The sequence below is a fragment of the Geotrypetes seraphini genome, chromosome 7 (assembly GCF_902459505.1).
Source record: "Geotrypetes seraphini chromosome 7, aGeoSer1.1, whole genome shotgun sequence".
NCBI lineage: Eukaryota > Metazoa > Chordata > Amphibia > Gymnophiona > Dermophiidae > Geotrypetes > Geotrypetes seraphini.
The window spans coordinates 110,423,283-110,449,916 of NC_047090.1; the positions used below are offsets into that span (position 1 = coordinate 110,423,283).

A 26,634-nucleotide genomic window follows, 5' to 3' on the forward strand; every position below is an offset into this window, starting at 1 on the left:
AGCTTTGCTCCACAGGACAGCAAGGACAGGATTGCGTTCTATGATATATATTACCATAATACATATGCTGCTTAAATCTCACTGAATTTGTAATAAATCAAAACAGTTCTGCAGTATACATATCTGATATGTTTACCTAATTCACATGTTAACCTGTTACATTTCTTAGAAGGTAAGCTTTGTCCCATAAGCAATGAAATGAAAACTACTGAATAATGTGGACTTTTTTTTGATCATTCTTTTTTTTATAAATTATTTCAAAGACTGCTTTTATTTATTAGGCATACTTTTCTAATTTAAACAGATCATGAACTACTTCCACACAAGTATTGTGATAACTTTTTTTTATGAGAACTACCATATATAGCTAAACACAGTGGTGTAATTTGACTGTGTATGCTTAAACTCTAATCATTGGTGGGAACTTCTGTGCTACCTTGCTTCAAAGAAGAAGCCCACAGAGCAGGGAATTCTGGTACCTCTAACATAGGCTAGTACAGACATGGGCAAACTACGGCCCACGGGCCATATCCGGCCCGCTGAATTTGTCCGAACCCCGCCGATCGTGAGCTCTACACACCTCCCTCCAGAGCAGGGTCAGGCCGGCAGCACTCTAAATAGACTGCTTTGCGGTCTCCTCTCGTTGGGGAATTCCCTCTGCCTCATCACTGATGATGTCATCAGTAATGCGACACACAGAAGGCCCCGATGAGAGAAGGCTGCAAAGCAGCCTGTTTAGAGTGCTACCGGCCTGACACTGCTCTGGTGGGATGTATTTAGGGCTCGCGGTTGGCGGGGTTCAGATGGAAGGGAAGGATGAAAGGTCAGCGGGGGTTCAGCTGCGCGGTGGGGGCCGGTGTTCAAGGGTTCTGCTGCACAAGGGATGGGAGGGAAGGATGGAAGCTCGGCAAGGTTTCTGCTGCACGAGGGATGGGAGGGAGGGAAGGATAGAAGCTGGGCAAGGGTTCTGCTGCACAGGGGGATGGGAGGGATGGAGGGCTAGAAAGATGCTGCTGAGGGAAGGCACAAGGGGATGGGTGAGAGGGGAGGAATGATGCTGCACATGTGGATGAGAAAAAGGAAAGAGGAAGAATGCACGCTCCGTTGGCCCGACTCCTTTTATGGAGGAGCCCGGACGCTGGCTGCTGATGCGGTGGTGGTGGGCGGAGTTACTCTCGCCGCTGCCCCGATGATCTTACTGCTCCTCTCTGCCGGCCCGACTCTCCTCTCCGTTGGCCCGACTCTCCCCCACCTCTCTGCACTGCTCTGGTTTTTTATAGTTTGGAATTATCATACAATTGATCTGCACAAAATATGGTTAATATCTTTCAGCCTTCTAACCAGCGAATATAGCTTGCACTTTTGTTTATGCACTGTGTGTGTTTGTACTTCAGAATCTCGCAATCGTGGTATGACTTTAAGTTTAACACAAGTCATTTTGTATGGTTGAGAAAATATCAGAAAATTGATGAGCACTACAAATGGCACATTAGTCCACAGTCAAAATGGTAAACATATTGTCCAACATTTGAATTTATCGCGTTAATATTAGTAACATTAGCGATTTAGGGCTCCTTTTACAAAGCCGCGCTAGGGCCTTAACACGCGGAATAGCACGTGCTAAATTGCCGCATGCGCTAGCCGCTACTGCCTCCTTTGGAGCAGGCGGTAGATTTCCAGCTAGCGCGCACTAATCTGGTGCATGCATTAAAACCGCTAGCGTGGCTTTGTAAAAGGAGCCCTTAGTTTCCAATATTAAAATATTGCTTATGATATATGATTTGAGTTTAATAATCTACTATAATAAAATGCTAAGCGCGCATGCGCACTCCTACCTGCGTGATCTGTGATCCGTATGTCCGTGGCAGGCAGGAGTGCGCATGTGCACATAAAACAGTCCCTGCGGTCTTGCCAGCTCCCCCCTCACTCACAGTAAGTAATTTCTTCAACGGCACCCCCCACACACCCCTCCTCGAAGCACCCGAACCCCCGTTGACCCTCCCATCCCTTCCCACTGGCTGACTTAGTCCCTTGCCACCCCCTTCCCTTCCCGCGGTCACAACAAACCTACCGACTGAAGCAGCATCCGCAGCACTCTACACACGCTGCTTCGGGGCCTTCTACTGCCCTGATTTGCTCTGCTGCCATCAGGGACGTGCCAGAGTAAATCAAGACAGTAGAAGGCCCCAAAGCAGCATGTATAGAGTGCTGCGGACGCTGCTTCAGTCGGCAGTTTTGTCGGGACCGCGAGAAGGGAAGGGGGGCGGCAAGGGACTAACTAATCTTTTTTTAGTTATATTTAACTAATGAATATTTATGGATATAATTGTTTTACATAAGAATTATGAGTTTATACTGATATTTATAATTTGTGTTGTTTATTCGCTGGGTTTTGCTAAACCACAGAAGAATTTCTTCTCATTTGTCAGCAAGGTAAATTGAATGAGCATTGAAGCATTTGCCTTGCTGGCCTTGTTTCTTATCAAGGATTGTTGCAGATGTTACTGTTTTTTAATTGTTCTCCTTGTGATTGTGTATGTGTTGTGTGTGTGTGTGTGTGTGTGTATATATATATATATTTATATATATGTTTTATGATTTTTGGGTTTTTTTTAATATTGTTTCTTATTAAGGATTGTTACAGGTATTATTTTAACATTTCTGCTTCAATGATTTTGCCTTTTATATGTTCATTCATTATAGACCCCTGACGCAGGCTTCTTGCCAAAACATGGTCAGGTCATCAAATAAAAGTAATTTTATTCTCTGTTTCTTCAGGCCACTGTGCTTCTTTATTTCTGTATATGCTGGTTTTTTCAGCACTACTTGTTATCCCTTTCTGCTAGTTATCTTAAACAAGATATATCTAGCATTTAAATGTGAGAGATTGACAAAAAAATCCTTTTCCCCAAAACCTTTCCACACAGCTTCAGCCTAGCAAACAAAACTTCTCACATTGTGCACATCAGAAGTAGGTAGTGTACTCTGCATTGCACAACCTCTGTCTATGTCTTCCCATGCGAGCTTAACACCCAGTCACAATTCCTTTCTGCATCACTCGGCACATAACACTGTGACTAAACCTACAGATACTTTCTGCATTGGCCCCTTGGAATGTTAGTAAGTCTGGCACTTTTGGTATATATCAAGCCTTTTATTGTTTTCTTAGTTGGTTAAAAATGTATTTTTAATGGATTTTATTTCTATATACATGCAGTCCCTGAGTTACAAACGCCTGACTTAAGTATAACTCGTACTTAAGAAAGCGGTTGCCGTTTCATTTGATTTCAATGAGCAGTATTTCCAGTGGCATAGGCTCCTACATGTCTCCTGTAGCAGATTCAGGAATGATGCATGGTCAAATTAAGAACAGAGTGTGGTTGTGCATGCTGTACCTCAGAGGGAATACTGGTAGGGACAGTTGGCATTTTTGTCAGCTGAGAGCAGAGGTAAGAAGCAAGAATCTTAAACTCTTCACCAAGGGTGTCCAACCTTTTGGCTTCCCTGGGCTGCATTGGCCCCAAAAAAAATTTTTCTGGGGCCGCACAAACACTAACACTAGCCGATGAGCAAAAGGATGGTTGAGCAGGTCCCAGGTTTGCCATCACTAATATAGAAGATGTGTGTATATAATAATAAACCTTAATTAAAGAGATACTGTGGAGAGGAACCCAAAAAAGCAGTAATGCTTACCCTGACTGAGTGATCCTCCCTATGCACCGCTGACAGTGGGAACAGCCATAGGCTTCCGCATCCCCATTCTGATGAGCAGGGATGTGCGCTCCTGGTTCTCCCATTCACTTCTATTACAACTAAGGTGAGCCTCTTCAAAGGTGAGCCTCATCAGAGCGGGGATGCTGAATCAGCTGTCAGCAGCGTATGTGGAGGATCGTTTAATCAGGGTAAATATTACTGCTTTTTTGAGCCTCCCACTTTGAGCTTAGGCTCCCTCAAAATTAATATCTCCCCTGCTGTAGCTAGTAGGGATCCCCAAGCCTCACCAACTGACGGCCACCTCCTCCCCCTCCAACTTCCCAAGTTCTGCAGCTGGCAGCAATATTGCAGAGCGGCTGCCTTCCCTCCCCCCCCCCCTTGGCTTTCATGCATGCATAAAAGGAGGGGCAGCTTGAGGATATTGCCTATGGCTGCAAAGCTTGGAGATTTTGAGTTGCCAGACTGGAGGAAGATGTCTTCAGTTGGCAGGGCTTGGGAATCACCACTAGCTCAAGTATTTGTAAATTGCACTCAGGTGGAGAGAAACTTTGGTGCCCATCCACTGATTTTTGGCTCCAATCCTCCCCAAAATCAACTGTACAATATATGACTACGCCACTGAATACAAAAATAATTGTGATGCACATATCCCAAAGCTAACATATTCCAGTTAATAAATTCTAAATAAAACAATTTTTTTCTACCTTGTTGTCTGGATGTTTTGTTTTTCCATCATTTTGGTCCCAGTGTCTCTTTCTGCTTTTTGTCTATCTTCAACTAATTCTCTTTCCAGTGTCTGCTGTCCATTTTTTTTCTCCTATTCTGTCATTCCATTTCCCTCTTATGCCTATCTCCAACGTATTGAGACAAATTGAGATTTTTCCCTTTCAGCTTTCTTAATTTTTTCTTTTCTGCCTCTGTCCACTCAAATCTTGCCTTCTTTTTCACCCTACTTTTTAAATGTTCAGCTACACGTCTCAATTCTCCATCTTCTCTCAGTCCCTAGCTCTCCCATTGCCCATCTCATTCCTTTCCCAGCCTCCTATTCCCTTCTATCTACTCCCATTACCATATTTCTAACACTGTACTCACTGCTCTCTCACTCATCTTGTCATCTCCCTTTTGACCTCATCCACATGGCTCACCACTTTCAGAATCCCCCTCCCTCTCTCCACTGGTCAGGCTTGTCCCTTTCTTTCCATCCCCTAGAATCATCTTATCCCAGCTCTCTTCCCTCCTGCATTCCCATGGTTCCATCTCTCCTCTTTCTCCATGGTTCAACATTTTGCTCCCTCTCTTTTCTGTTTTTCTTCTTCTCTCCCCCCTTGATGCTGAACAATGAAATGGAGAAAAAAAAGAGAGATGCATCTTTCTGCCTTCCATCTATAGGCCTAACATTTCTCCCTCCCATCCCTAGATCCAACTTCTCTCCCTTTCTCTTCCCAACTGCCCCCATACCATCTCTCCCCCTGCCTGCTTGCCTCTCTTCCCCAGGTCCACCATTTCTTTCTTTCTCTTCCTAACAGTTCTCCCTTCAAGTATCTCTTTCCCTCTTCCTCTACACCATCCCTGATCCAACTTATCTCTCTTCAGACCATTGCCCACCATCTCTCTCGCTGTCCTTTGTTTCTGGCCCCATAAGCTCTCCCCCCAGGCCCAATCTGGCACTTCTTTTAATACCCTTCCCCCCCAAAAAAAAACCACATCCAGGCTGGGCTTCTTCGGCCCAGCATGTTCTTTCCCCTTTTCTCTGCACCCATGCATCTCTACCTCACTCCTCTCCCACCACCATGTCCAATAATTCTCTCCATGTCTCCGTCCCTCCTCTCTCTGCCCAACAGTTTTCCTCTTTCTTTATCTCCCCAATTGCGCCATCTCTTTCCCTCTCTGACACCCAATTCTCCCTTTATATTATCTCCCTCACCTCAGCATCTCTTTCCCTCACTTCCTCCATTCTTCTATCTTATGGCTCATGCTCCCCCTCCCTCCCTCTTTCCCTTCATTCTGTTCCTAAGTTCATGCCCCTCCCTCCTTCCTTCCATCATTTTTCCTAAGTTTGTGCACCCTCCCTCTCAAGTCCCAACATGCCCTTCTCCCTCCCTCCCTTCTATGCCCCGGGTGTTTACCTTCAGGCTGACTCCCTCCTTACTGCTACAGTCATTTTTTTGCTGAAAGCCGCGGGCAGCGCTTCTCTCTCAAGTTCCAACACGCCCTTCTCCCTTTCTCCTTTCTGTGTTTACCTTCTTGCCTGCTCCCTCCTCATCTTGCAGTGTTCGCTCAAAGCCGCAGGCAGCGGCTCCCACGCGTCTCTCGCAGCTGATCTGGAAGCGTTCCCTCTGACGTCATGACTTCAGAGGGAATGCTTCTGGGTCAGCCTGCAGCTTTGAGCGAACGCTGCACCAAAACAGAGGAGGGAGCCAGCAAGATGGTAAACACCTGGGGGCGGCAGAGGAAAACACCGCATCGTCCTCGAGCTGGGCCGAACAAAATACCTCACAGGGCCGCACATGGGCCACAGGTTGGACACCCCTGCTCTACACGTTCTGAGTTGCATACAAATCTGATTTAAGAACAGCTTTAAAAACGTAACTCGTTCTTAACCCGGGACTAGAGCTGAGGTCATAAATAAAAAGTATTTTTAAACTCTTTTTGTAAGTGTAGTACTTGACTCAGTCCTTATTTATTCTTAAATCCGAGTATAGTAACAACTCTAAATATGGAGGAGGACACAAAAAATATCATACCAAAGTAGTAAAGAGTAAAAATTTTATGGCACCCACTTTGAAATATCCATTTTTGCTTACAAATGAACAACTAATTGAAATACCTAAGACCTAACAATGTAGAGGATATGTGGTTGACTCTGAAGTCCACCCTACACGAAGCAACAAACCGCTACATAAGAACAGTAAGTAAGCGCAGGAGGAACAAAAGACCCCAATGGTTCAGCGCAGAAATTTCGGACCTCGTTAAAAAGAAAAAAGAAGCATTTATCACCTACAAACATTTAGGAAAACAAGAGGCGGAAAAAGACTATCTGGACAGGTCAAAAGCTGTCAAAATAGCAGTCAGGGAGGCCAAACTCAAAATGGAAGAAGATCTAGCACGGAACATTAAGAAAGGGGATAAATCCTTCTTCAGCTATATTAGTCACAGGAAAAGAAACAAAGATGGGATAGAACGCCTGAAGAAATCGGACGGTAACCTTGTAGAATCAGATTCTGCCAAGGCAGAATTACTAAACGAATACTTCTGCTCAGTCTTCACCTGTGAAGCGCCGGGAGCTGGTCCACAGCTTCAGATGGGAGACAGCCAGAATGACCCGTTTCTGGACTTCGAGTTTACGCCCAGTAGCGTCTACTACGAACTATCAAGACTCAAGGTGAACAAAGCCATGGGACCGGACAACCTACATCCCAGAGTGCTCAGGGAATTGAGAGAAGTCCTGGCAGAACCACTATCTGTTCTTTTCAATCTTTCCCTACGCACAGGAAGAGTCCCCTTGGACTGGAAAACCGCCAACGTTATCCCACTCCACAAAAAGGGCTGCAGAACAGAGACGGCAAACTACAGACCGGTGAGTCTCACATCTATAGTGTGCAAGCTCATGGAAACACTGATTAAACAAAATATTGATACAATCCTAGACGAGGAAAACCTACGTGATCCCCACCAGCACGGATTCACCCAGGGCAGATCCTGCCAATCTAACCTAATCAGCTTTTTCGACTGGGTTACTAGACAATTGGATGCCGGAGAGTCATTGGATGTGGTATATCTAGACTTCAGTAAAGCTTTTGATAGCGTCCCACACAGAAGGTTATTGAACAAGCTGAAGTCGATAGGATTAGGGGACACTCTAACTACATGGATTGAGGATTGGCTGAGTGGTAGACTTCAGAGGGTGGTGGTAAACGGTACCCCGTCCAAAATGTCAGGCGTGATCAGTGGAGTGCCGCAGGGGTCGGTCTTGGGCCCGATTCTATTCAACCTATTCATAAGAGATATGACCCAAGGACTTAGAGGAAGGGTATCACTGTTCGCCGACGACGCCAAACTTTGCAACATAGTAGGTAAAAACACCATGCCTGATAATATGACACAGGATCTACTGCTGCTGGAACGGTGGTCAGCAACATGGCAGCTAGGCTTCAATGCTAAAAAGTGTAAGGTAATGCACCTGGGAAAGAAAAACCCGCACAGAACTTACATACTAAATGGTGAGACCTTGGCCAGGACCACGACGGAACGAGATCTAGGGGTGATCATTAGTGATAACATGAAGGTTGCAAATCAAGTGGAGAAAGCTACCTCCAAGGCAAGGCAAATGATGGGTTGTATTCGTAGAGGTTTTGTCAGCAGGAGACCTGAAGTTATGATGCCGCTGTACAGGACCATGGTGAGGCCTCACTTGGAGTACTGCGTTCAATTCTGGAGACCTCACTACCGGAAGGATGTGCAGAGAATCGAGTCGGTTCAGCGAATGGCCACAAAGATGGTCTGGGGGCTCAAAGATCTCACGTATGAAGAAAGACTGAATAAACTGAGGCTGTACTCACTTGAGGAACGAAGAGAGAGGGGTGATATGATTGAAACGTTTAAGTACATCACGGGCCGTATCGAGTCGGAAGAAGATATCTTCTACCTCATGGGACCCTCGAACACCAGGGGGCATCCGCTAAAAATCAGGGGAGGGAAGTTCCATAGCGACTCCAGAAAATACTTCTTCACTGAAAGAGTGGTGGATCATTGGAACAAACTCCCACTGCAGGTGATTGAGGCCAACAGCGTGTCGGACTTTAAGAGAAGGTGGGATATTCACAGGGGATCCCTAGGGGAGTGAAATCAGTGGGATATTCACAGGGGATCCCTAGGGGAGTGAAATCAGAGGGCGGGTATTTGGAGTGGGCAGACTTGGTGGGCTATAGCCCTTTTCTGCCGTCTTTTTCTATGTTTCTATGTTTCTCCACAAATGTGGGAAAATGCCTGTATAGTCCTCTAGAATTTAGACTTTTATATTATTTTCAGCATGAGTCCCAATCCTCTGCTTCATTACCTTTCTCTATCATCTGATATACAACTCATTTCTTTCAACATGTACCACAGTGCTTTTCAAGAAATATTAGGCAGTTATGATGTTGCAGGAGCAGCAAAGGAGAGGGGGGGTGCCAGTTCAAGCGGGAGGGGGGGCTTTGCGAGTGGGGCGGAGCGATGCTGGTTCTCAGGGGGGGTGCTCGCAAATCGAGTCAACACTCGGTTTGTGAGACAAGTTTTGCGAGAATGTTTTGCTCATCTTGCAAAACACTCGCAAACCAGGTTACTCGCAAACCGAAGTTTGACTGTATTTGGTTTACGAGCATGCTTCTGGAACAAATTATGCTTGTAAACCAAATTGCTCGTATATCAAAGCGAGTTTCCCCATAGGAAGTAAGGGAAACTCGCTTTGATTCGTTCTACCTCCTCCTTCCCCTGAGGCTACCAGCGCTGCTCCATCATGTCCTCCTCCCCGCTCGAACCAGCATTACACCCCCCTGCAAATGCACCCCCGCGAGAACCGCATCGCACCCCCGTGCTGGAAGCGGCATCCGCCCGCCCTCCTTCCCAAACAAGCTCCTTCCTTAGCAACAGCAGCAGATGAATCCAGAGACCAAAGGGATAGCACACATCTATAAACTAAGAAGGAAATTTTCTAACAGAGCAGCATGGATGGGCATCTACTTAGGCTTTGCTTTTATAAAGAGTAGTAGGCTTGTATTCATCTATAAAATACTAGCATGTGTGTCCGAGTGCGTCTGAAATGTAGGCATTATCACGTATACTTGCTCCAGTGCTGCTGTAAGTGAAGGTGCATGTTTTATGCGTGTAGATTAAGGTGTTTCTTGATATGTGTGCATATTTCTGAACTCTGTCTTTGTGCATACCCACCATTAAAGTGCAGACTTGTTAAGTAAAAACCGATGTTTGATTTGTGTAAATCTTCATGTAACCAAAAAAGTGTAAGGTTTTCTTAAGTACTATTATGTAATATATCAACCCAATATTTTTAATGCACAGTAGGGGAAATGTTGGTTACATATCTATAATGGTTTCTAAACATACTCTATTAATCTTCGTATTTTAAGAACAAGATAGAGTGTTGGCAGTGTTCCGGAATTCATCTTTCTCTTCAATTATGTATTGTTTCATGCTTAGTAAACTGTACATTTTATATATTCAACATTGTTCCAGCCCTCCTTGCTTTGCCCACCAGTTATTCATTAGCTTTCAAAGTACCAGGGATCGGTCCAGCTACTGAGAGGAGATGTCCCTATACTCCTTTTACTGTGTGCAATCACTACAGCAGCTATAGATTAAAAAAAAAAAAAAAAACAACCCACAAATATGAAAACATTGATGCAGACAAGTTGCATTTGCATTCTTGCATAAAAATGTCAGTCATATATTATATTATACCTTAAAATTGTATATCTCCGAACAGGCAGACTTATCAAGTAAAAAGCTTGGTTCTAGCTTTATCATTTAAATTAAGTTCTACGTTTTTAAGCCTGCTGAAACCCAAATACATGCAAATATTTCTTGGGTTCATTAGGTTGGTGTTGCCTAGCTGTCTACCTTGAAAGTTCCACACACCCCCATCTCTCCTTTCTAAATAGCTTTTGTTCCAATGCCATCTTAAATATTTGATTTAATAGTTGGAGTAAATCCCATTTGTTCTAACAGTTGACTGGAATGCCATTTGCCAGAACAGCTCATGCGGGGGTGGGGGGTGGGGGGTTATTTATTAACAGATGATTACTTGTTGTAATAAATGGTTCCCCATCAAGCATTTAATGGGTAAAATATGCTCCAAAATGGTTAATTTGTTTTGTAAGATTTTTTTTTAAATCTAGACATTGCAATTTAAAACATGGTTCAGTGGCATGCAGAGGAGACTTGTTTGGCAATTGGTAATCAGCTCTCTGACTAAAATAAAAATATAAAGCAGATGCTTGAGTACCTGATTGTAAAACCACTTAGATAACCTTGATAGGCGGTATATAAAATCCTAATAAAACTTGAAACTTGATGATACAGAAGTCTAGAGTAAGGTGTTGTACAGCATAAGATATGAGTGCAGTATTTTGACTACTACTGTTTCATGTTGTTTTAGCTTCCAAACAGGAATGCTGCTTTAGGATGTTGCTGTTGCTGAGTGCGTACAGTTATAATCATGGAACAGTTAAATTAGTCTATGCTTTACCACTATTTGAGGAGGGGATGAGGGGGGGGGAGCTGGCAGCTTCCTCCTCTTTTCTGGGTTTCCAACTCAGTCAGGGTTGGGATCAGGTACCATGAGCCTTCATTGGCAGCTAGCTCACGTAGTCCAATCATTGCAGCAAGGGCTCACTGCACTAGGATTCTTTCTGCAATCATGGAATCATGTACTCTAAAACTAGCCACTAGGTGGTGCTGTTGTATGATGACTGGGATTACCTTTTAGCTTCCAGTCTTCCTGTTCCCAAGACTGTGAATATTGTCTCTTCAGCAATCGTAGTCAGGCTGGGAATCAAATTTTGGCCTTCTACATGGCTGAGCAGAGTACTGCCAGCGAGCTACTGACCTGCATTTTGATCCTTCTAATATGACCTTGTTCTGATATGTTTTCTTCCCACAGTCTCCTTTCCCAACCACCCCTACCACAAGGCGTTCCTTGCATAGAACTCTTTCAGATGAAAGTATTTATAGCAGTCAAAGGGACTTTGCCTTTGTGAACGCTAGAACTTTGCTTCTGGATCAAGCACTGCCAAATGATGTCCTCTTCAGCAGCACTTACCCATCTCTCCACAAATCGCTGCCATTACGAAGGCCTTCATATACTTTAGGCATGAAGTCTGTACATGGTAAGAGCATATTTTTATTCTTTAACCTAGCTTGTGAACTGATTATTTTGCAAAGGTCAGGTTAAATATCTTAATTGGATCAGAGCCATATAAATGATATAATATTGATAAAGATTATTTAATATGAGGAAAACCACACAATTTATTTGTATGTCATTTAGACAAAAAAACCACCTAAATCCTCATAATGCCAGAAACTGACTCCAAAATCAAGGTACTTCCCTTTTTCTTGGTAGGTATTTACCCTGTAGCAAGCAGTTAGGAAGCATTCAGTTGTTTGTTGCAAATAATATTTATGTCAGTAATACCTTGATAACTGCATGTGCATATTATAATATGACACATTTTACAAACCATTATAGTTGATTATATATTGCATGTTTTGGCAATGCTGCATTGTGAATAACTAAAAAAATATAATTAGTGTTTCTGTTCCCAGGTGTTATATATAAATTTAGGTGCTTATTTTCTGGCTAATTAGAAGTTCTCTGAGGGTACAGAATATTGATGTTTTTCCGAGGACAAGAAGGACACAGTTTTCTTACATGTGGTTGACATCCATGGAGCTCTGGTGTGGATGCTGTCTGGCATTGTACTGTTTCCAGAAGCCTTTAGTAGGCCCCCACAATACATTTGTGAGTGCCTTCCTGCCTGCCCAGCTCAGGTGAGACCCATAGTTTTTTTGGGGGTTTTTTGAGGGGGGGGTTCTCCTTGGAGCAGTGAAGATGTGCCTTCTATCACTGTTGTTCGTTTTCTTATTAGAGTTTCCTGCCTCACATTTTTTCTACTGTGAGTATCACAGGGCCTCTTTTTTTTTTTCTTTCATTTATTCCTTTCCAATTTTTGCATAGATTTATTGGCCCCTCTTTTAGTTTTTGTTTTTCTACAGCACCCAGCCACTTTAGGCATGGACAGCTGGCTGGTATTTTCTTTACAATTTTTTTTTTTTTTTTTTAACAATTGCACCATTTGATTTTACTATTGCTAATTTTCCTGTGAAGTCCTTCCAGTCCTTGGCCCTCATGGCTTAGATGTCAAAAGCATACCATTTGCATCCCTTCAACTTCCTGAGGGTGTCTTCAGAATCTTACTGACTTCCAGGTAAGATTCCACCAAGAGGTGATGCACTTTTCAGTGGAAGAGGTTTGTCATTTGGTATAAGGGAAGAGCCCTAAATCCTCTCTCTTGTCCTACACAAGAGCTACTTGAGTACCTTCTACACTTCTCTGAGTCTGGTTTAAAAAAAAAAAACAGCTCTGGAAGGGTTCACCTCAATGCAATTAGTGTTTACCATCACCATGTAGAAGGTAAGCTCATCTCTGTGCTGCATCTAGTTGTTTGCTTCATGAGAGGTTTGTTCCCAAAGCCCCTCAGACCTCATGGGACCTCAATGTCATCTTCACCCAACTGATGAAAATTCCTCTTCAACTACTTGATTCATGTCATCTGAATCTAATCTAATCTAATCTTTAGATTTACATACCGAATCTTCTTCCAAAATAGAAACTCGACTTGGTTTACATAAAGATACTTAACATACTTAGATCAGATCTAATTAGCAGTAATAAGAAAAGTGATTTAACAAGATCCACAACCACAGTAGATCTATTAAAAAGATGTGTTTTTAAAAATTTCACAAAACTTGGAAGAATTCTAATATTTACTGGAAGTTCATTCCAAATAGATGTAAAAGCATATGAAAAAGATCCAGAGAAGTAACATAAAATATTCATTCCTTTAAGTGAAGAAAAAGATAGTTTATACATCTGGAAGTTTCTTGGCTTCATGGACCGTAATGAGTTTAAAGAAATTGAGACCAAAGGCATAAGAATTCCCTACAAAATTTTAAAAGTGATTTTGGCGTATTTAAATTGGATTCTGAAACCAACTGGAAGCCAATGAAGTGCTTTCAGGAAAAGGGTACTTGATCATATTTCTTTTTTTACCATAAATCAATTTAGCAGCCATATTCTGGATTAACTGTAGTCTTTTTAGATTTCCCTTGCTTAAACAGATGTAGAGAGAATTACAGTAATCTAGTAGTGCTAATATAATTGTTTGTATCAGAAATGTAAAATGCTGCTGATAAAAAAGATGACAAACCTTTCTCAACATACAGAGACTGAATAAGCATTTCTTAGAAAGAGTGTTAACCTGACATTTGAGAGAAAGTGAGGAATCCAACATAAAGACCAGTACTTTAGAAGAGTGCTCAACATTCGAAGAGTCTCCAGCAGTCAAGTTCACCGAAGATGGCAAATGATCTATTTTTGGGCCAAACCACAAAAGCTTAGTTTTTGTTGAGTTAAGTTTCATTCGAACTGAAGTAGCCCAACTTTGGAGCCTGGAAATACATAATTTTATATTTGTTATCATATCAGTCAGTGTTTGATCTAATTCAAGTAATATGAAAATATCATCAGCATAATTGAAATAGTTTCCAGTTTTGTTAACTTAATGTAGTCATGTACAGTATATGTTGAACAACAGTGGAGACAAAGGAGAACCCTGTGGCACCCCACACATTGACCTCCACTCAAAAGATGATTTCTTATCTACATGTACCTGGTAAGATCATAATGTTAGGAATCCTCTGAACCAATTTAATACTTTATGGTCGATCCCTATCTCGGATAGTAATTGTTTAAGGATATCATGATGTACTACATCGAAAGCAGCAGAAAGATCAAATTGTAAAAGTATTGCATAATGATTTCAGGATAGCAAACTTTGAATCTTAGCAGCCAAAGATATCAATAAGGTTTCCATGTTATAATTAGGACAGAAACCGTGCCGAAAAGAGAGAAGGGTGGAAAATTTATGTAAATAGTCCATGAGTTGTTTGGAGATGATAGATTCAATCATTTTTGTTAATATTGGTATATTGGCAATAGGTCAATAGTGAGCTGCATTTATTGGATCTAAATCAATAGAGGGGTTAATGCAATATGGCCCATTTCACTAGAGAAATAACCATTAGTCAAAACATGATTGATCATCAATGTCAACCATGAGATGGCTTGAGAGGAAATGTTGCAGAAAATATAAGATGGAAACAGGTCCAATGGACAATTTTTAGGGCCAAATTTATCACATAATTTCTTTATTTGGTAATCATCTACAAGATTGAAAGTATACCAAATTTTATCTACTGGAATATCTGACTGACTATGTTCGGTGTCTGACCTGAAAGGTCTTATTTTTGGTGGTGATCACTTCGGCTTGAGAATCAGTGAGCTTCAGTCCCTAGTAGCAGATGACTTTTCATCATAACAAAGTAGTTCTCCTCATGTATCCTAAGTTCTTTCCTAAGGTGGTGTCACAGTTCCATCTTAACCAGTCAATTGTCCTACGAACATTTTCCCAAAACCTCATGCTCATCCTGGTGAAAGTGCACTGCACACCTTGGACTGCAAGAGAGCCTTGGCTTGCCTTCTGGAGCAGACTAAAGCCCATACACAGCTTTTTGTTTATTTTGACCTAAACAGGATGAGGGCAGGCATCAGTAAACGTACTTTGTCCAATTAGCTAGCAAACTGCATCTCCTTCACTTACACCCAGGATGGGCTGACTCTTGAGGGCCATGTCACACTCACAATATGAGAGCTATGACTGTGCCAGTAGCCCATTTGAGATCACCCTCCATTGAAGAGATATGCAGTGCTGCAATGTAATCTTTAGTCCACATAAAAAACATCCAGCACAATAGCCAGCTTGGTCAGACAGCTCTGCAAAATTTATTTGGAGTCTAGAATCCAATTCCACCCTCCTTATAAGCCCATTCTTTTCTGTTCCAGACCTGTTGATTGTTCCTGTTGACCATTGTTGTTTTCAATGAACCTAAAGCTAGGGATTCCCACATATGAGAAGACTATGTTCTGCTTGTCCCTGGAGAAACTAAAGTTATCTGTAGCAGGTGTTCTCCGAGGACAGCAGGTCAAGTATTCTCACATACCCTCTCACTTCCTCTAGGAATTATATTCTTTATGCTTTTTTTATCCAACTGTGGATGCCAAGCAAGTTGGGTAGGCTGGAAGGCACTTGCACATGTATGGTGAAAGCCTGCCAAAGGCTTCTGGAAACAGTAGAATGCTGGGCAGCGTCCACATTGGAGCTCCATGAATGACATCACCCACATGTGAGAAATACTTATCCTGTTGTCTTTGGAGAACACCTGCTACAGTTAAGTAACTTCACTTTATGCACCACAGGTACTGTTGCTAACATGTTTGTTTATGTCACATAAGATTCATTAGTACAGAAAAGACACAAAAACTGAGTGGAGATATGAGACCAGCTAGGGGAAGGGTGGTGTTTTTTTTATTGCCCAATATTCAGTCCATGGCATTCGGTGATTATAAAACTGCTGACCACCACAGGCCAAAATGTAACCCACTACTCAGTAATCATGTAGTGCCACAATGGTCAACAGCACTATGCAGTTAACTGTTACTGAATATTTAAGGACAGCCCACTGAATATCAACCCCCTCGGTGTTTATCCAGTAAACACCTTGTTTAATAATTTTTTTTCATCAAAAGTTCTTTATTGGTGCTTATCATTTAAAAGCTAATATGAAATGCCATAAATATATTGGTTCACCACTATCATGCATTTTACTGGGGTTAGCAAATAGGAGTAATAAACTTTATTTTTTATTGTAAAGAGACATTATGCAGCATATGTAGGAGTTCATTTTTCATGAACATAAGAGTCCTTGTCTTCTGCATTGTCACTGGGAAAACCTGTTCCTTATCTGGATATCATTTCCAAATGATAGTGGCAGTCAAGAACCACATCTTTCAGTCAAAACTGAACTCATACTGTGGCCCAACTCTTACTAATTTGGTAATTCTAGATATTTGGCACTATCTGTGAGTCATAGAAACTTGAGCCCTGGTAGTTCACTAGCATCCTGGGTTTCTGAGAATATAAATTCATAATCTTAATCCAGCACTTGGTTTCCTGCTTCCTACCTTGCTTTGTAATCTAAAGAGTTGCCAAAGCTAAGAGATTCAAGTGCACCTTTTCAGAATATGAAAGTGCAACAAAGAGATGTCCTCTCCATGAGAGGAAGTCTTCGCCAAAGTCATGGACTTTTCTGTTCTACTTGCTGGTCATCCGTCTGAGACTGCTGTACCATCTTAATAAATTCATCCCTTAAATAGAGTCAGGGCATAGGCCGCTGAAAACTAGTGAGCCTGCCGCCCAATCATTTGACTTTCTACATACTCATGGTCTAAAATTGGATCTCAACCTAGTACACAGGATATAGCCAGCCAGTCTGGATTTCAGGATATCCACAATATATGTGGGGAGAGTGTGGTGCAGTGATTCAAGCTACATCCTCAGCACCCTGAGTTTGTGGGTTCAAACCCGTGCTGCTCCTTGTGACCCTGGGCAAGTCACCTAACTGGCAGGACAGACAGGGAAAAATGCTTGAGTAACTGGGAGAATGAGAGAGGGAGGCAAAGGGAATGGAGACTTTGAAGCTGGAGGATTAAGGGACTTGCCCAGGGTCACAAGGAGCAGCACCAGGATTTGATCTCATAGAGGCAGCAGCTCAACCAGTGAGCCACAGCCCCTTCCTAGAATAAATAAATATGTAGATAAAATAGATTTTCATTTACTGCCTCAACATGCAGTTGTGTTCCGAGATCTAGATTGAGAATCACTCACTTAGATGACTGGAACTAATGTACTGATCCAGTGGTAGCTGTGTTTTGGCAAAGTAAACAAAAGAAATTCCTCTCTTTTTGAACTATTACATTTTTTTAGTTACATGAATCCCAAGGCAGTGGCCTCTAGCTTTTATGCTTTGGAGTTTCTTTTAGACCATTTAATTAAATAGAGTCTGCAATTCTTCCAATAGATTACATCCAAAACATTGATGTTAGTTTTATTGACAGTGGTTATATGATGAATCGGTCTTCTGGACTAGAGAAGAGCCATTAAAGTTAAGACATGTGGATTTAGCTTGGGTTATTATTTGGCAAGAAAAAGTCACTGTCTGAAGTTGCATGTTTTGTTCTGAAATTTCCCAGGAGAATTCTCTGCCTCTGATAGCTCCCTCACAGATATCCAAGAGCAGAGAGCGCAACCTATGCCAGACCCTGGCCTTATGCCCCTTCCAGATGTTGCATCCGATATGGATTGGTCAAATTTGGTAGATGCTGCCAAAGCTTTTGAGGGTACGTGTTCACTACTAATATATAGTCAAACAAATTACTAATGAACTGGTTTTCTTTGTATGGTAGAGCAAAGCTCTGAGTTGGTTGAGAGGATTTTTGGTCAAACTAACTGTACATAATGTACCTATTTGTCTGCTATAAGCTAAAACTGGTTCTAACCTCAATAAACAGATCAAATAATTTTTTTTTTAAATTAAACATTCTGTGAATAAACTATAAATCTCAGAACCTATCAAAAGTTTGTCAAGTGTATTTTATACAAACTGATTTGATAATCTACTCTGCACAGTATTTACAGATCTATTTTTATTTTTCTCTGTAGTTCAACGAGCCTCATTCTTTACTAGTACTGAAGAAAACCACAGACCAATGAGTGCTGGGTCCATGAGTGATCAAACAGAGGGCCAGCCAGCCCCACATAGCAAAGCTTATATAGGGTATGTGTCTATATCATATAGTACATAGTGGGACCAGGATCCTGGCGAGGCCTAGTAGCTCCACAGAATCCTAGTCTTGGCGCGAGCATAAAGGTGGTGGAACACAACATGCCTGGTGTCTCCCATAAATTGCACACCAAAATGGCCTGGTTTGTCTAAATATCACACTTTTATTGAACATCAATGAAAGTTCCAAACAAAAAGGTCAAAATTTGGCATCAATAAAAAACCAAACGTTCCAGTTTTCTCTGCTGCTTCTTTCCTCATACACGCCAGTTCTAATCCCAGCACCGGCTGTGCTTTCAGAAATAAGTTCAAAACAATAATAATACAAAACCCCATTCATCCTATATGCCACCTTCAAGGTAAGATAGAACAGTTCATGCCTCTGGTAATAGTTTAGGATATAAGGCTTTTAACAGTTTTGGCACTAATTATGCTTGTGGTAACCTTGAACAGCCATTCCCCTTAATAGGAGCAGAGAGGCCGGTTCTCCTACAGGTGTTGCCACTCTTTCCAATCATATAAGATCAAGGTAAATTCTGTAGCTCCCAACACAGGTTCAAAACAGTGTGCAAAAATACTTTCAAAACACAAAACTCCAAAAAGGAAAAAAAAAACCATCACAAAGGAAAAGAAAATTCAGGCTTTCCCAAACCTACTCCCATTCCATGGGGTGCTCTTCCCCCTGAGGCATAACATTGTTCTCCAGCCAGTCCATATCACAAACCTCAGACTGTACTTCAGGATTTTCCATTTCCCAATCCTTGTGAGAACCTTCCTGTGCTGGCCATAAGTTAGCTGCTCCAGATGACTTCCTTCTCAGCTTTTCCTCAGCTTCCAGTCCCAGCTGCCTCTCCCCTCCTTCTGACAAGGGAAGCTCAGAAAAAGGGAGACTGGGCCAGCAACCACGCCCCCTAACAGCAGAGTCAGCTAAATTCTTAAAGAGCCCTGTCCTTCTAGTTCCTGCCTGAGCTCTGTGAACTTTTAAAGGGGCAGGCTCACTCTTGACATTGTGTACAGGATTTCCACTATACCCAGGATGTTTCTTCCACTTAGTCACTGGAACTTTAGTGATACTTACAGGAGCTTTTCCCTTGGCTTTATTAGGCCTAGCCGGATCCCTGTCACAATCTCTACTTTGCATATCCTGCGTGGAAGCCAAAGCTCCACATTCTTATGAGGTATTATATTACAAAAGAATAGAATCATGAATTACAGAAGGTGTGTGTGAGAGAGTTATTAAATAATAAAATTTCCTTAAAACTTGTTGCAAAAATAAGAGGTCTGTGACCTACATGTAAATATTTGTTACAGTGCAGAAGAAAATTAAGGGAATTTGATAGGCTCCTCCAAATTCAGCTAAAGTTTATTCATTCTTTTTTTTTTTTGCTATACCATTCTCCCAGGAGAGCTCAGAACGGTTTACATGAGTTTATTCAGGTACTCAAGCATTTTATTGGTATGATTATATCCTATTGTCAGGGAGTGGGTGGTATAAGGCCAGGTTTCCTTAGGATAGGGTTACCATATTTGTGAATATAAAAACAAGGACACATGACCCTACCCTGTCTGTCATTGCCACCCCCCCCCCCAACTGAGTCATATGCACAGGTGACAGAGTGACATACATAGTGTATTTGATAGTAAGGGCCAATCATTTTTAACGCCTTCTCTTCTCTATGAAAAAATTATTTTTAGTAATAACCCACGAGTCACACAACAAGGGTGTACCTAGGAAAAGGCAGCATCTTACACACTGCAGTGAACACTAAAACATCAATACACCCATTATAAAACTAAGCAAGCCAGATTAGTATAAATCAATTCTGCACAGTGAATGCTAACATATGTCTTTTTCATATACTGTACATAGAACACAGATGCACCCTCACCCAGTATGGAAGAAGTAATCACAAACTAAAATTAGAAATAAGTGGACAAAAGTGAAACTGAACTGCCAAGAGCCCATACAGTGCATCACCACAGAAATAATGACGCATGTCCCCTAATACTGTGCAAAATATAACTATAAAGATAGATATAAATTTTAAAAAAAACTGACAAAACAACCATCACTTCACAAATTAACAAATAGAAATAAAACAAAAGATGGAAAATAAGATAATACCATTTTATTGAACTAATATATTTTCAGTTAGCTTTCAGAGGTCAAAACCTCCTTCCACAAGTCAGTATACTGTTCTGACCCGAGGAAAGCGGTTTTGGTTTCTGAAAGTTAGAAAAAAAATATTACATTTAGTCCAATAGAAAGATCAACTTATTTCTATTTTCTATTTATAAAGCAATAAAAGTTCTCTTTTTCTACTTCTGTCATCTCTGGTTTCTTCTCTTCCATCCAGCCCCTTCCACCCAGTGTCTGCCCTCTTCCTCTGCCCCTTCCATCCAGCATCTGCCCTCTCTCTCTTCCATCCAGCGTCTGCCCTCTCTCTTCCATCCAGCGTCTGCCCTCTTAATATTTCTATTCTATAAACTGTCTACTCTCTCCCTCTTCATTTCAGCTTGTGCCCCCTCTTCCTTTTTATCTCTCCTTTATCTGTCTTCCCCCCTCCTCCCATGCTCTGGCATATCTCTTTTCCTTCCTTCCCCATCCCGTGGTCTGGCATCTCTCTTTCTCTTCCATCTCTCCCTCCTATCTTCTATTCCTCCCCTCCCCCGATTGGTTTGGCATCTCTCTCCTTTCCATGTCCAAGGTCTGGTATCTCACTCTTCCTCCTTTCCATCTCTCCCACCCCACAGTCTGGCATCTCTGTCTCTTTTCCTTCCATCTTTTCCCTATGCTCTGGCATCTCTATCCTCTCCATCCCTCCCTCTCATCTGGCCTCTTTCTCTCTTCACCCTTCCTTTTTCTTTTCTTTCCTTCCTTGGTCTTCCTTCTCCCTCCCTCACCCAATTTGGCAGCTTTATCCCTTACCCCTCCCTCCATCCACTGGGTATGTAATTCCCCCCTCCCCCCAGCAGGATGAATATCTCTTTATCTTCTCATCCCTGCAGGCTGAGGCTGCTGATTGTAATCTTTAGGTTACCAGCAGCATCAGTGAGCTGAATACACTGCCTTCGACAACACCAGAATCTTTCCCTCTTCTTCAACTACTTGTCCCTACAGAGGACAGGATGCTGCAGAGGGAAAGCTTCCAAGCCACTGAAGGCACCTCACTGAAGCTGCCAGTGGCCCAAAGATTACAGGCTACAGCGTGGGGAAAGGACCAAAGTACTATGTGTGTGTCTCAGGTTGCTGCCCTGGCACCCGGACAAAACAAATTTGTAAAACTGCCTGGACGCCCAACAGAGTGCGTAAAATGTAGGACATGTCTGAGGAAACCTGGACTTATGGTAACCCTATCTTAGAAACTCTCCTTCACTGATGTGGAGCCACCTTAAGAATAGGTGTAGTAGCCTGTCTGGCCAGACGGGCTGGCTCAAAAGGAGAGCAGAAAAACAAAAGCCCTCTGACAGATCAGGACAGAGAGGCTCTGACTGAAGAAATTCTCCCAGGGTGTTCCCGTTGGCTGCAGTTCTTGAGAGCCTGGGGAACTTACTACCATGTATTTTGCCAGAAGCAGACGTTTATTTGAGGTAGGCACAGTTTATCTTGGATCCTGTTTTGACATTATGACTTTGGAAATCAGGGCCAAACTAGATCCAATTGTGCTAAATATTGAAAGAGAGAACTTGAACTTTGGGAACTCCAGAAAAAGAGCCAATTTGTTTGTGTTGCCTTTTGGAGAGACAGATTAGTGCATGTTTTGGGCCTACAGGAGCAGGCCACAGGAGAAAACTTATGAACGTAAGGAGTGACTTTACAAGTATATTTTCTCCTGACCTATGAAGGGGAATAAGTCAACTATTACTCTGCATGAAAAAAAAATATTTTCTTTCACACTCAACCTTCTCTTTGGCTGTATTTATTAAGGGCCTAAGCCTTCCTGCTAGCCACACTGTCATACCAATGTATACATAGGGAAGGAGTTTTTAATGGACAATTATTATAAAGGGAAATAAAGATGGCATACAGATGTGATTTGTATAAAACAGATTAAGAGTTGAATGTTTTGGCAAGGGTGACAAAATTAAGTGGAAAAGTATTCAGGCATCTATTTACTAAGTCTGCATTAGCTGTGTAATGCAGGAATAACAGTATGGCACGCACTGATAATTTAGTTTTGGTATAAGTTCCTGTGTTGAATAGTTAGTGTAAATTAGTGAAGAATTATGGTGGAGAATGGGACATAACTGCACCTCACAGTGAAGACGGAGGTCATTACGGCAACTAATGTGGTGCAGTTATCTACACCTCAACAACTAACTACATCCTGTGTTACTTGCTGTGTAGTCCATGTGATAGTCACTTTCTCTGTGTTAACTGCACACTGTCCATCCTTAAAATGCTGGTAACACCCTCAACAGTTAACATGGAGGTTTTGCAGTTACAGCACTTTGATTTTTGAATTGCCATGAAGTAACTACAAATATAAAACCCTACTGCACTTTAGATATATTGGTCTCAGTGAACATGAGCCAGTAAGTGGATTTGATGTATCACAAGAATGAAGAGGATGGTATCTGCGACTTCGCTAGAACACATTAGACTTTTTAAAGTAAAGTTTATTCCTTCATTGTACTATGGAAAACTAGCATCTCAACCCCAAAATGAGCTAGTTTACTTTGCTTGTCTGTCCAAGTTCATCATTTTCAGCCCCTTGACTGAGCAGAAATGAATTCTGTTCCTTTGGAATTTTTTATTTTTTTTTTTAAACCCAGATAGTAAGTTATGACAGATTGGCTGATGTGCTTAATAAACTTTTGTAATTTTGTTCATAGTCTCTCTGAGTTTGATACAACTAAATCAGAATTTAAATTAAGCTGAGCTACTGTCCTTTTCTCATAGAGTTAATCTTTTTCCATGTGGATTATAGTTGTGTACCTCCTAAAGGATGAATGTATCCTTGGTGAAGCTTTTCAACCCAGTGGTACTCTGCTTTTTTCTTAGGAAAGAAGTACATAGTATTACATTAGAGTAGATGATGTCAGGTGAACACTAATAGACCCACTGAATCACTGAATAGCGAAAGATTAGAGAAACTGGGCTTCTTCTCCCTCGAAAAGAGGAGATCGAGAGGGGACATAATGGAAATATTCAAGGTACTGAAGGGGATAGACTTAGTAGATAAGGACAGATTGTTCACCCTCTCCAAGGGAGGGAGAACAAGAGGACACTCTCTAAAGTTGAAAGGGGATAGATTCCATACAAACGTAAGAAAGTTCTTCTTCACCCAGAGAATGGTAGAAAACTGGAACGCTCTTCCAGAGGCTGTTATAGGGGAAAACAGCCTCCAGGGATTCAAGACAAAGTTAGACAAGTTCCTGCTGAACAAGAACGTACACTGGTAGGGCTAGTCTCAGTTAGGGTGCTGGTCTTTTGACCAGAGGGCCGCCGCGGGAGCGGACTGCTGGGCACGATGGACCACTGGTCTGACTCAACAGTGGCAATTCTTATGTTCTTATGAATATGCCCAGTTATCATTTTCATTGCTGAAACCAAGGATATATCCCAAATATAGGTAATAAGGCTTGACCACATCCTGGAATATTGTTCCCTAATCAATTTAATTTTGTTATCTCTCCTGTCTGGTCCTCTGCATCTATATTTAAGCCATACAAAGATCCCAAATTCTTTCACCCAAACTTTCAGCCCTGTTCTTGCCATTCCTCTCTACATCTTTCCTCAGAATGCTTACATTTGGTTGCTGAGCTGGGTTCATCCAAGTCTCTACCACCATCTCAGCAAAGAAACATTTCCTCCTATTCCTTCCAAGTCGCCCTCCTTCCAGGTTAATATCGATCCTTGTCCTTGAAATTTTTCAATCTAATAGATGGTGTGCAGAAATCTGAATATGTAAACATTTACAGTACTTGCATTTATTTTTTGTGCAGTAAGGAATCCCCTACCAGTCTTGCTTCCAAGGTGGACCAGCTGGAGAGTATGCTGAAGATGCTACATGAAGACTTGAGAAAGGTAAAAAGCTTGACTTTTTTTGTTGTTGTTGTTAACATAGGCACATAGCATTCTAATAGAAAGCTGTATTTTGTTTAAAACAAAAATACAGATTATAAAAGCTGTGGCAATCTTTTTTTTTTTTTTTTAGCTTGAATGATCTCAAAAATAAATAAATATACATTAAAGTTATCTAATAAATGTATTTCTGTATAATCATTATGAATCATGGATGAGAAAACCTGGTAAATTCGCAGGTAATGCAGATTTAACTGTAAAGCAATCTGTTACACCCTTCCCCTCACCTTTTATCTCTGTGTGTCTTGGGTCTAAAATGTTTTGCTGGCTGACTTAGGCCCTCTTTTACAAAGGCATTTTAGCACGGATTTAGCGCTAACTGCTAATGCGTCCATCGGATAGCATACACGTGTTAGCATTTAGCGCGCGTTAATATTTAGCACGCGCTAAAAAGCTTAGGGGAAGGGAGGGAGAAAGGGAGGAAAGGTGGGGTGGAGAGGAACAGACAATGAAGGAACTATGGAAGGGAGAGAAGGAGGGAAGGTGGGTTGGAGATGAACAGACTCTGAAGGGAACTGGGGAAGGGAGGGAGGGAAGGTGGGGTGGAGAGGAACAGACGCTGAAGAGAACTGGGAAAGGGAGAGATCCCAGACTATGGGGGGGCAGAGGGAAGAAGATTGGTTCTAGACCAATTGGGGGGGTGGAGGGAGAGATGGAAGGGAGAGGCTCAGTAACAGAGCATATGGAAGAGGCAGAGAGAAGGCAGGCAGTGGATAGAAGGAAATGAATGAGAAGATGAGGAAAGCAAAAACCAGGCAACAAAGGTAGAAAAAAACTTTCAATTTATTTTCTTTTTTTTTTTTTTTTTTTTGTTTTTGCTTTAGGATAAGTAGTATATTAGTTGTGTTGATAAACATTTATAAACAAAGCCCTGCCAGCTGAACATCTTTCTCTAGTTAAGCAGCCAGAACTTTGATTTATAAAATTACAATTGTACAGAATATTGTTTCTTTTTATACTTTAATAAAATAAGTTCAGTATAAAACTATTTGAGGCTTGTCTGGATGGGATCTGATGGTTTGCGGGGATGGGGACCAAGCTTGTGGGGACGGGACTGGGACACAATTTTTCTCCATGTCATTCTCTATTACCATATACTTTTTTTTTTTTTCCATTTTAATGTTTATTAATTTTCATTTTCATAATCAACAAAAATCAACATTTTAACAGTTACACTTCAAATATCATAAAAGTAACAATAAAATTAAATCATTGGAAAATGTCTTCAATTGTACTGTTAGTTAGTCCACTATATTTAAGGAGTGAGCTTTAAGAAAAATCGGTATAATTATAATTCTTTAAACATTCTTTACCATATACTTTTGTATCAAGAGAAACAGGCTTTTTTGACCCTTTGGATGCATAGACCACTTATGTGTGTCTCTTCAGTGTTGCATGTCTGTTATTCACTGAGCACATAAAGGATGGTAATAATTTCTTCCAGAAAAACAGAATTATAGTATTCTCTGTTGGTGTGGTAGAGTAGAATCAGAACTTCATCATCTGGTCTCCCTTGATCTTGATTTATATTCAGCATGCATGCAAATTTTGGTATGGCTTTGGTTTTGTTTTGCTTTATTAGGATTTTATATACCGCCTATCAAGGTTATCTAAGCGGTTTTACAATCAGGTACTCAAGCATTTTCCCTATCTGTCCTGGTGGGCTCACAATCTATCTAACGTACCTGGGGCAATGATATTGTGACTGCTTGAATGGTGAGGAGTCCCAGGGTTCAAATCCCACTAATGCAGAGCTAATCTTGAACAAGTCACTTTAGTCCTGAATTGTCTGAGGTACAAATTTAAGGCCCCTTTTACAAAGCCACGGTAGCAAGTGCCACGCTGCAAATGCACCGAAGCCCCATTCAATCCCTATCGGTTTCAGTGCTTTGACCAAGCCGGCTCACACTATTCAGCTTGATAAAAGAGGCCCTTAGACTGTAAGCCCTCCAAGGCCAGGAGAATAATTAACTATACCTGAATGTAATTTACCTTGAGCTTAATCCAGATCCCTTCATGCTTTATTGGGTCTTCACTTTATGACCTGCATATTTCTTTTAATGTTTTCTATTAATTCAGTTAAATATTTTAATAACTGCTTGAATTCTTATTTATTTATAATGTTTATGTTCCATTTTTTTGTGTGTTCAAAGTGGAAAGCAGAGCACGTTTACATCAGTCATGCAATCAAACAAAAAAAAAGTAAATATAAAAATGCCAAGAATATCAGAGCAGATCAATAGCAACAATGTAAAATACATACTGAAGTTAAAACAGCTATCAATTAATATAAATTATATATAAAAAAGACCAGCTAG

At 41.4% G+C, this 26,634-nt stretch overlaps 1 protein-coding gene across 12 annotated transcripts in view; it reads left to right on the forward strand.

Annotated features, from left to right (window-relative positions):
- Nucleotides 1–26,634, forward strand: part of SIPA1L1 (signal induced proliferation associated 1 like 1) — a 484,222-nt gene that overhangs the window by 452,290 nt on the left and 5,298 nt on the right. For all 12 annotated transcript variants that reach the window (XR_004540063.1, XM_033951213.1, XM_033951214.1 and 9 more), the window contains 4 exons: nucleotides 11,369–11,594; nucleotides 17,639–17,785; nucleotides 18,108–18,222; nucleotides 24,178–24,259. Coding sequence is in view for 11 of the 12 variants with exons in the window: in XM_033951213.1 (XP_033807104.1) it covers nucleotides 11,369–11,594; nucleotides 17,639–17,785; nucleotides 18,108–18,222; nucleotides 24,178–24,259 (570 nt within the window). In the remaining variant the exon portion in view is untranslated. The remainder of the gene's footprint in view (nucleotides 1–11,368; nucleotides 11,595–17,638; nucleotides 17,786–18,107; nucleotides 18,223–24,177; nucleotides 24,260–26,634) is intronic.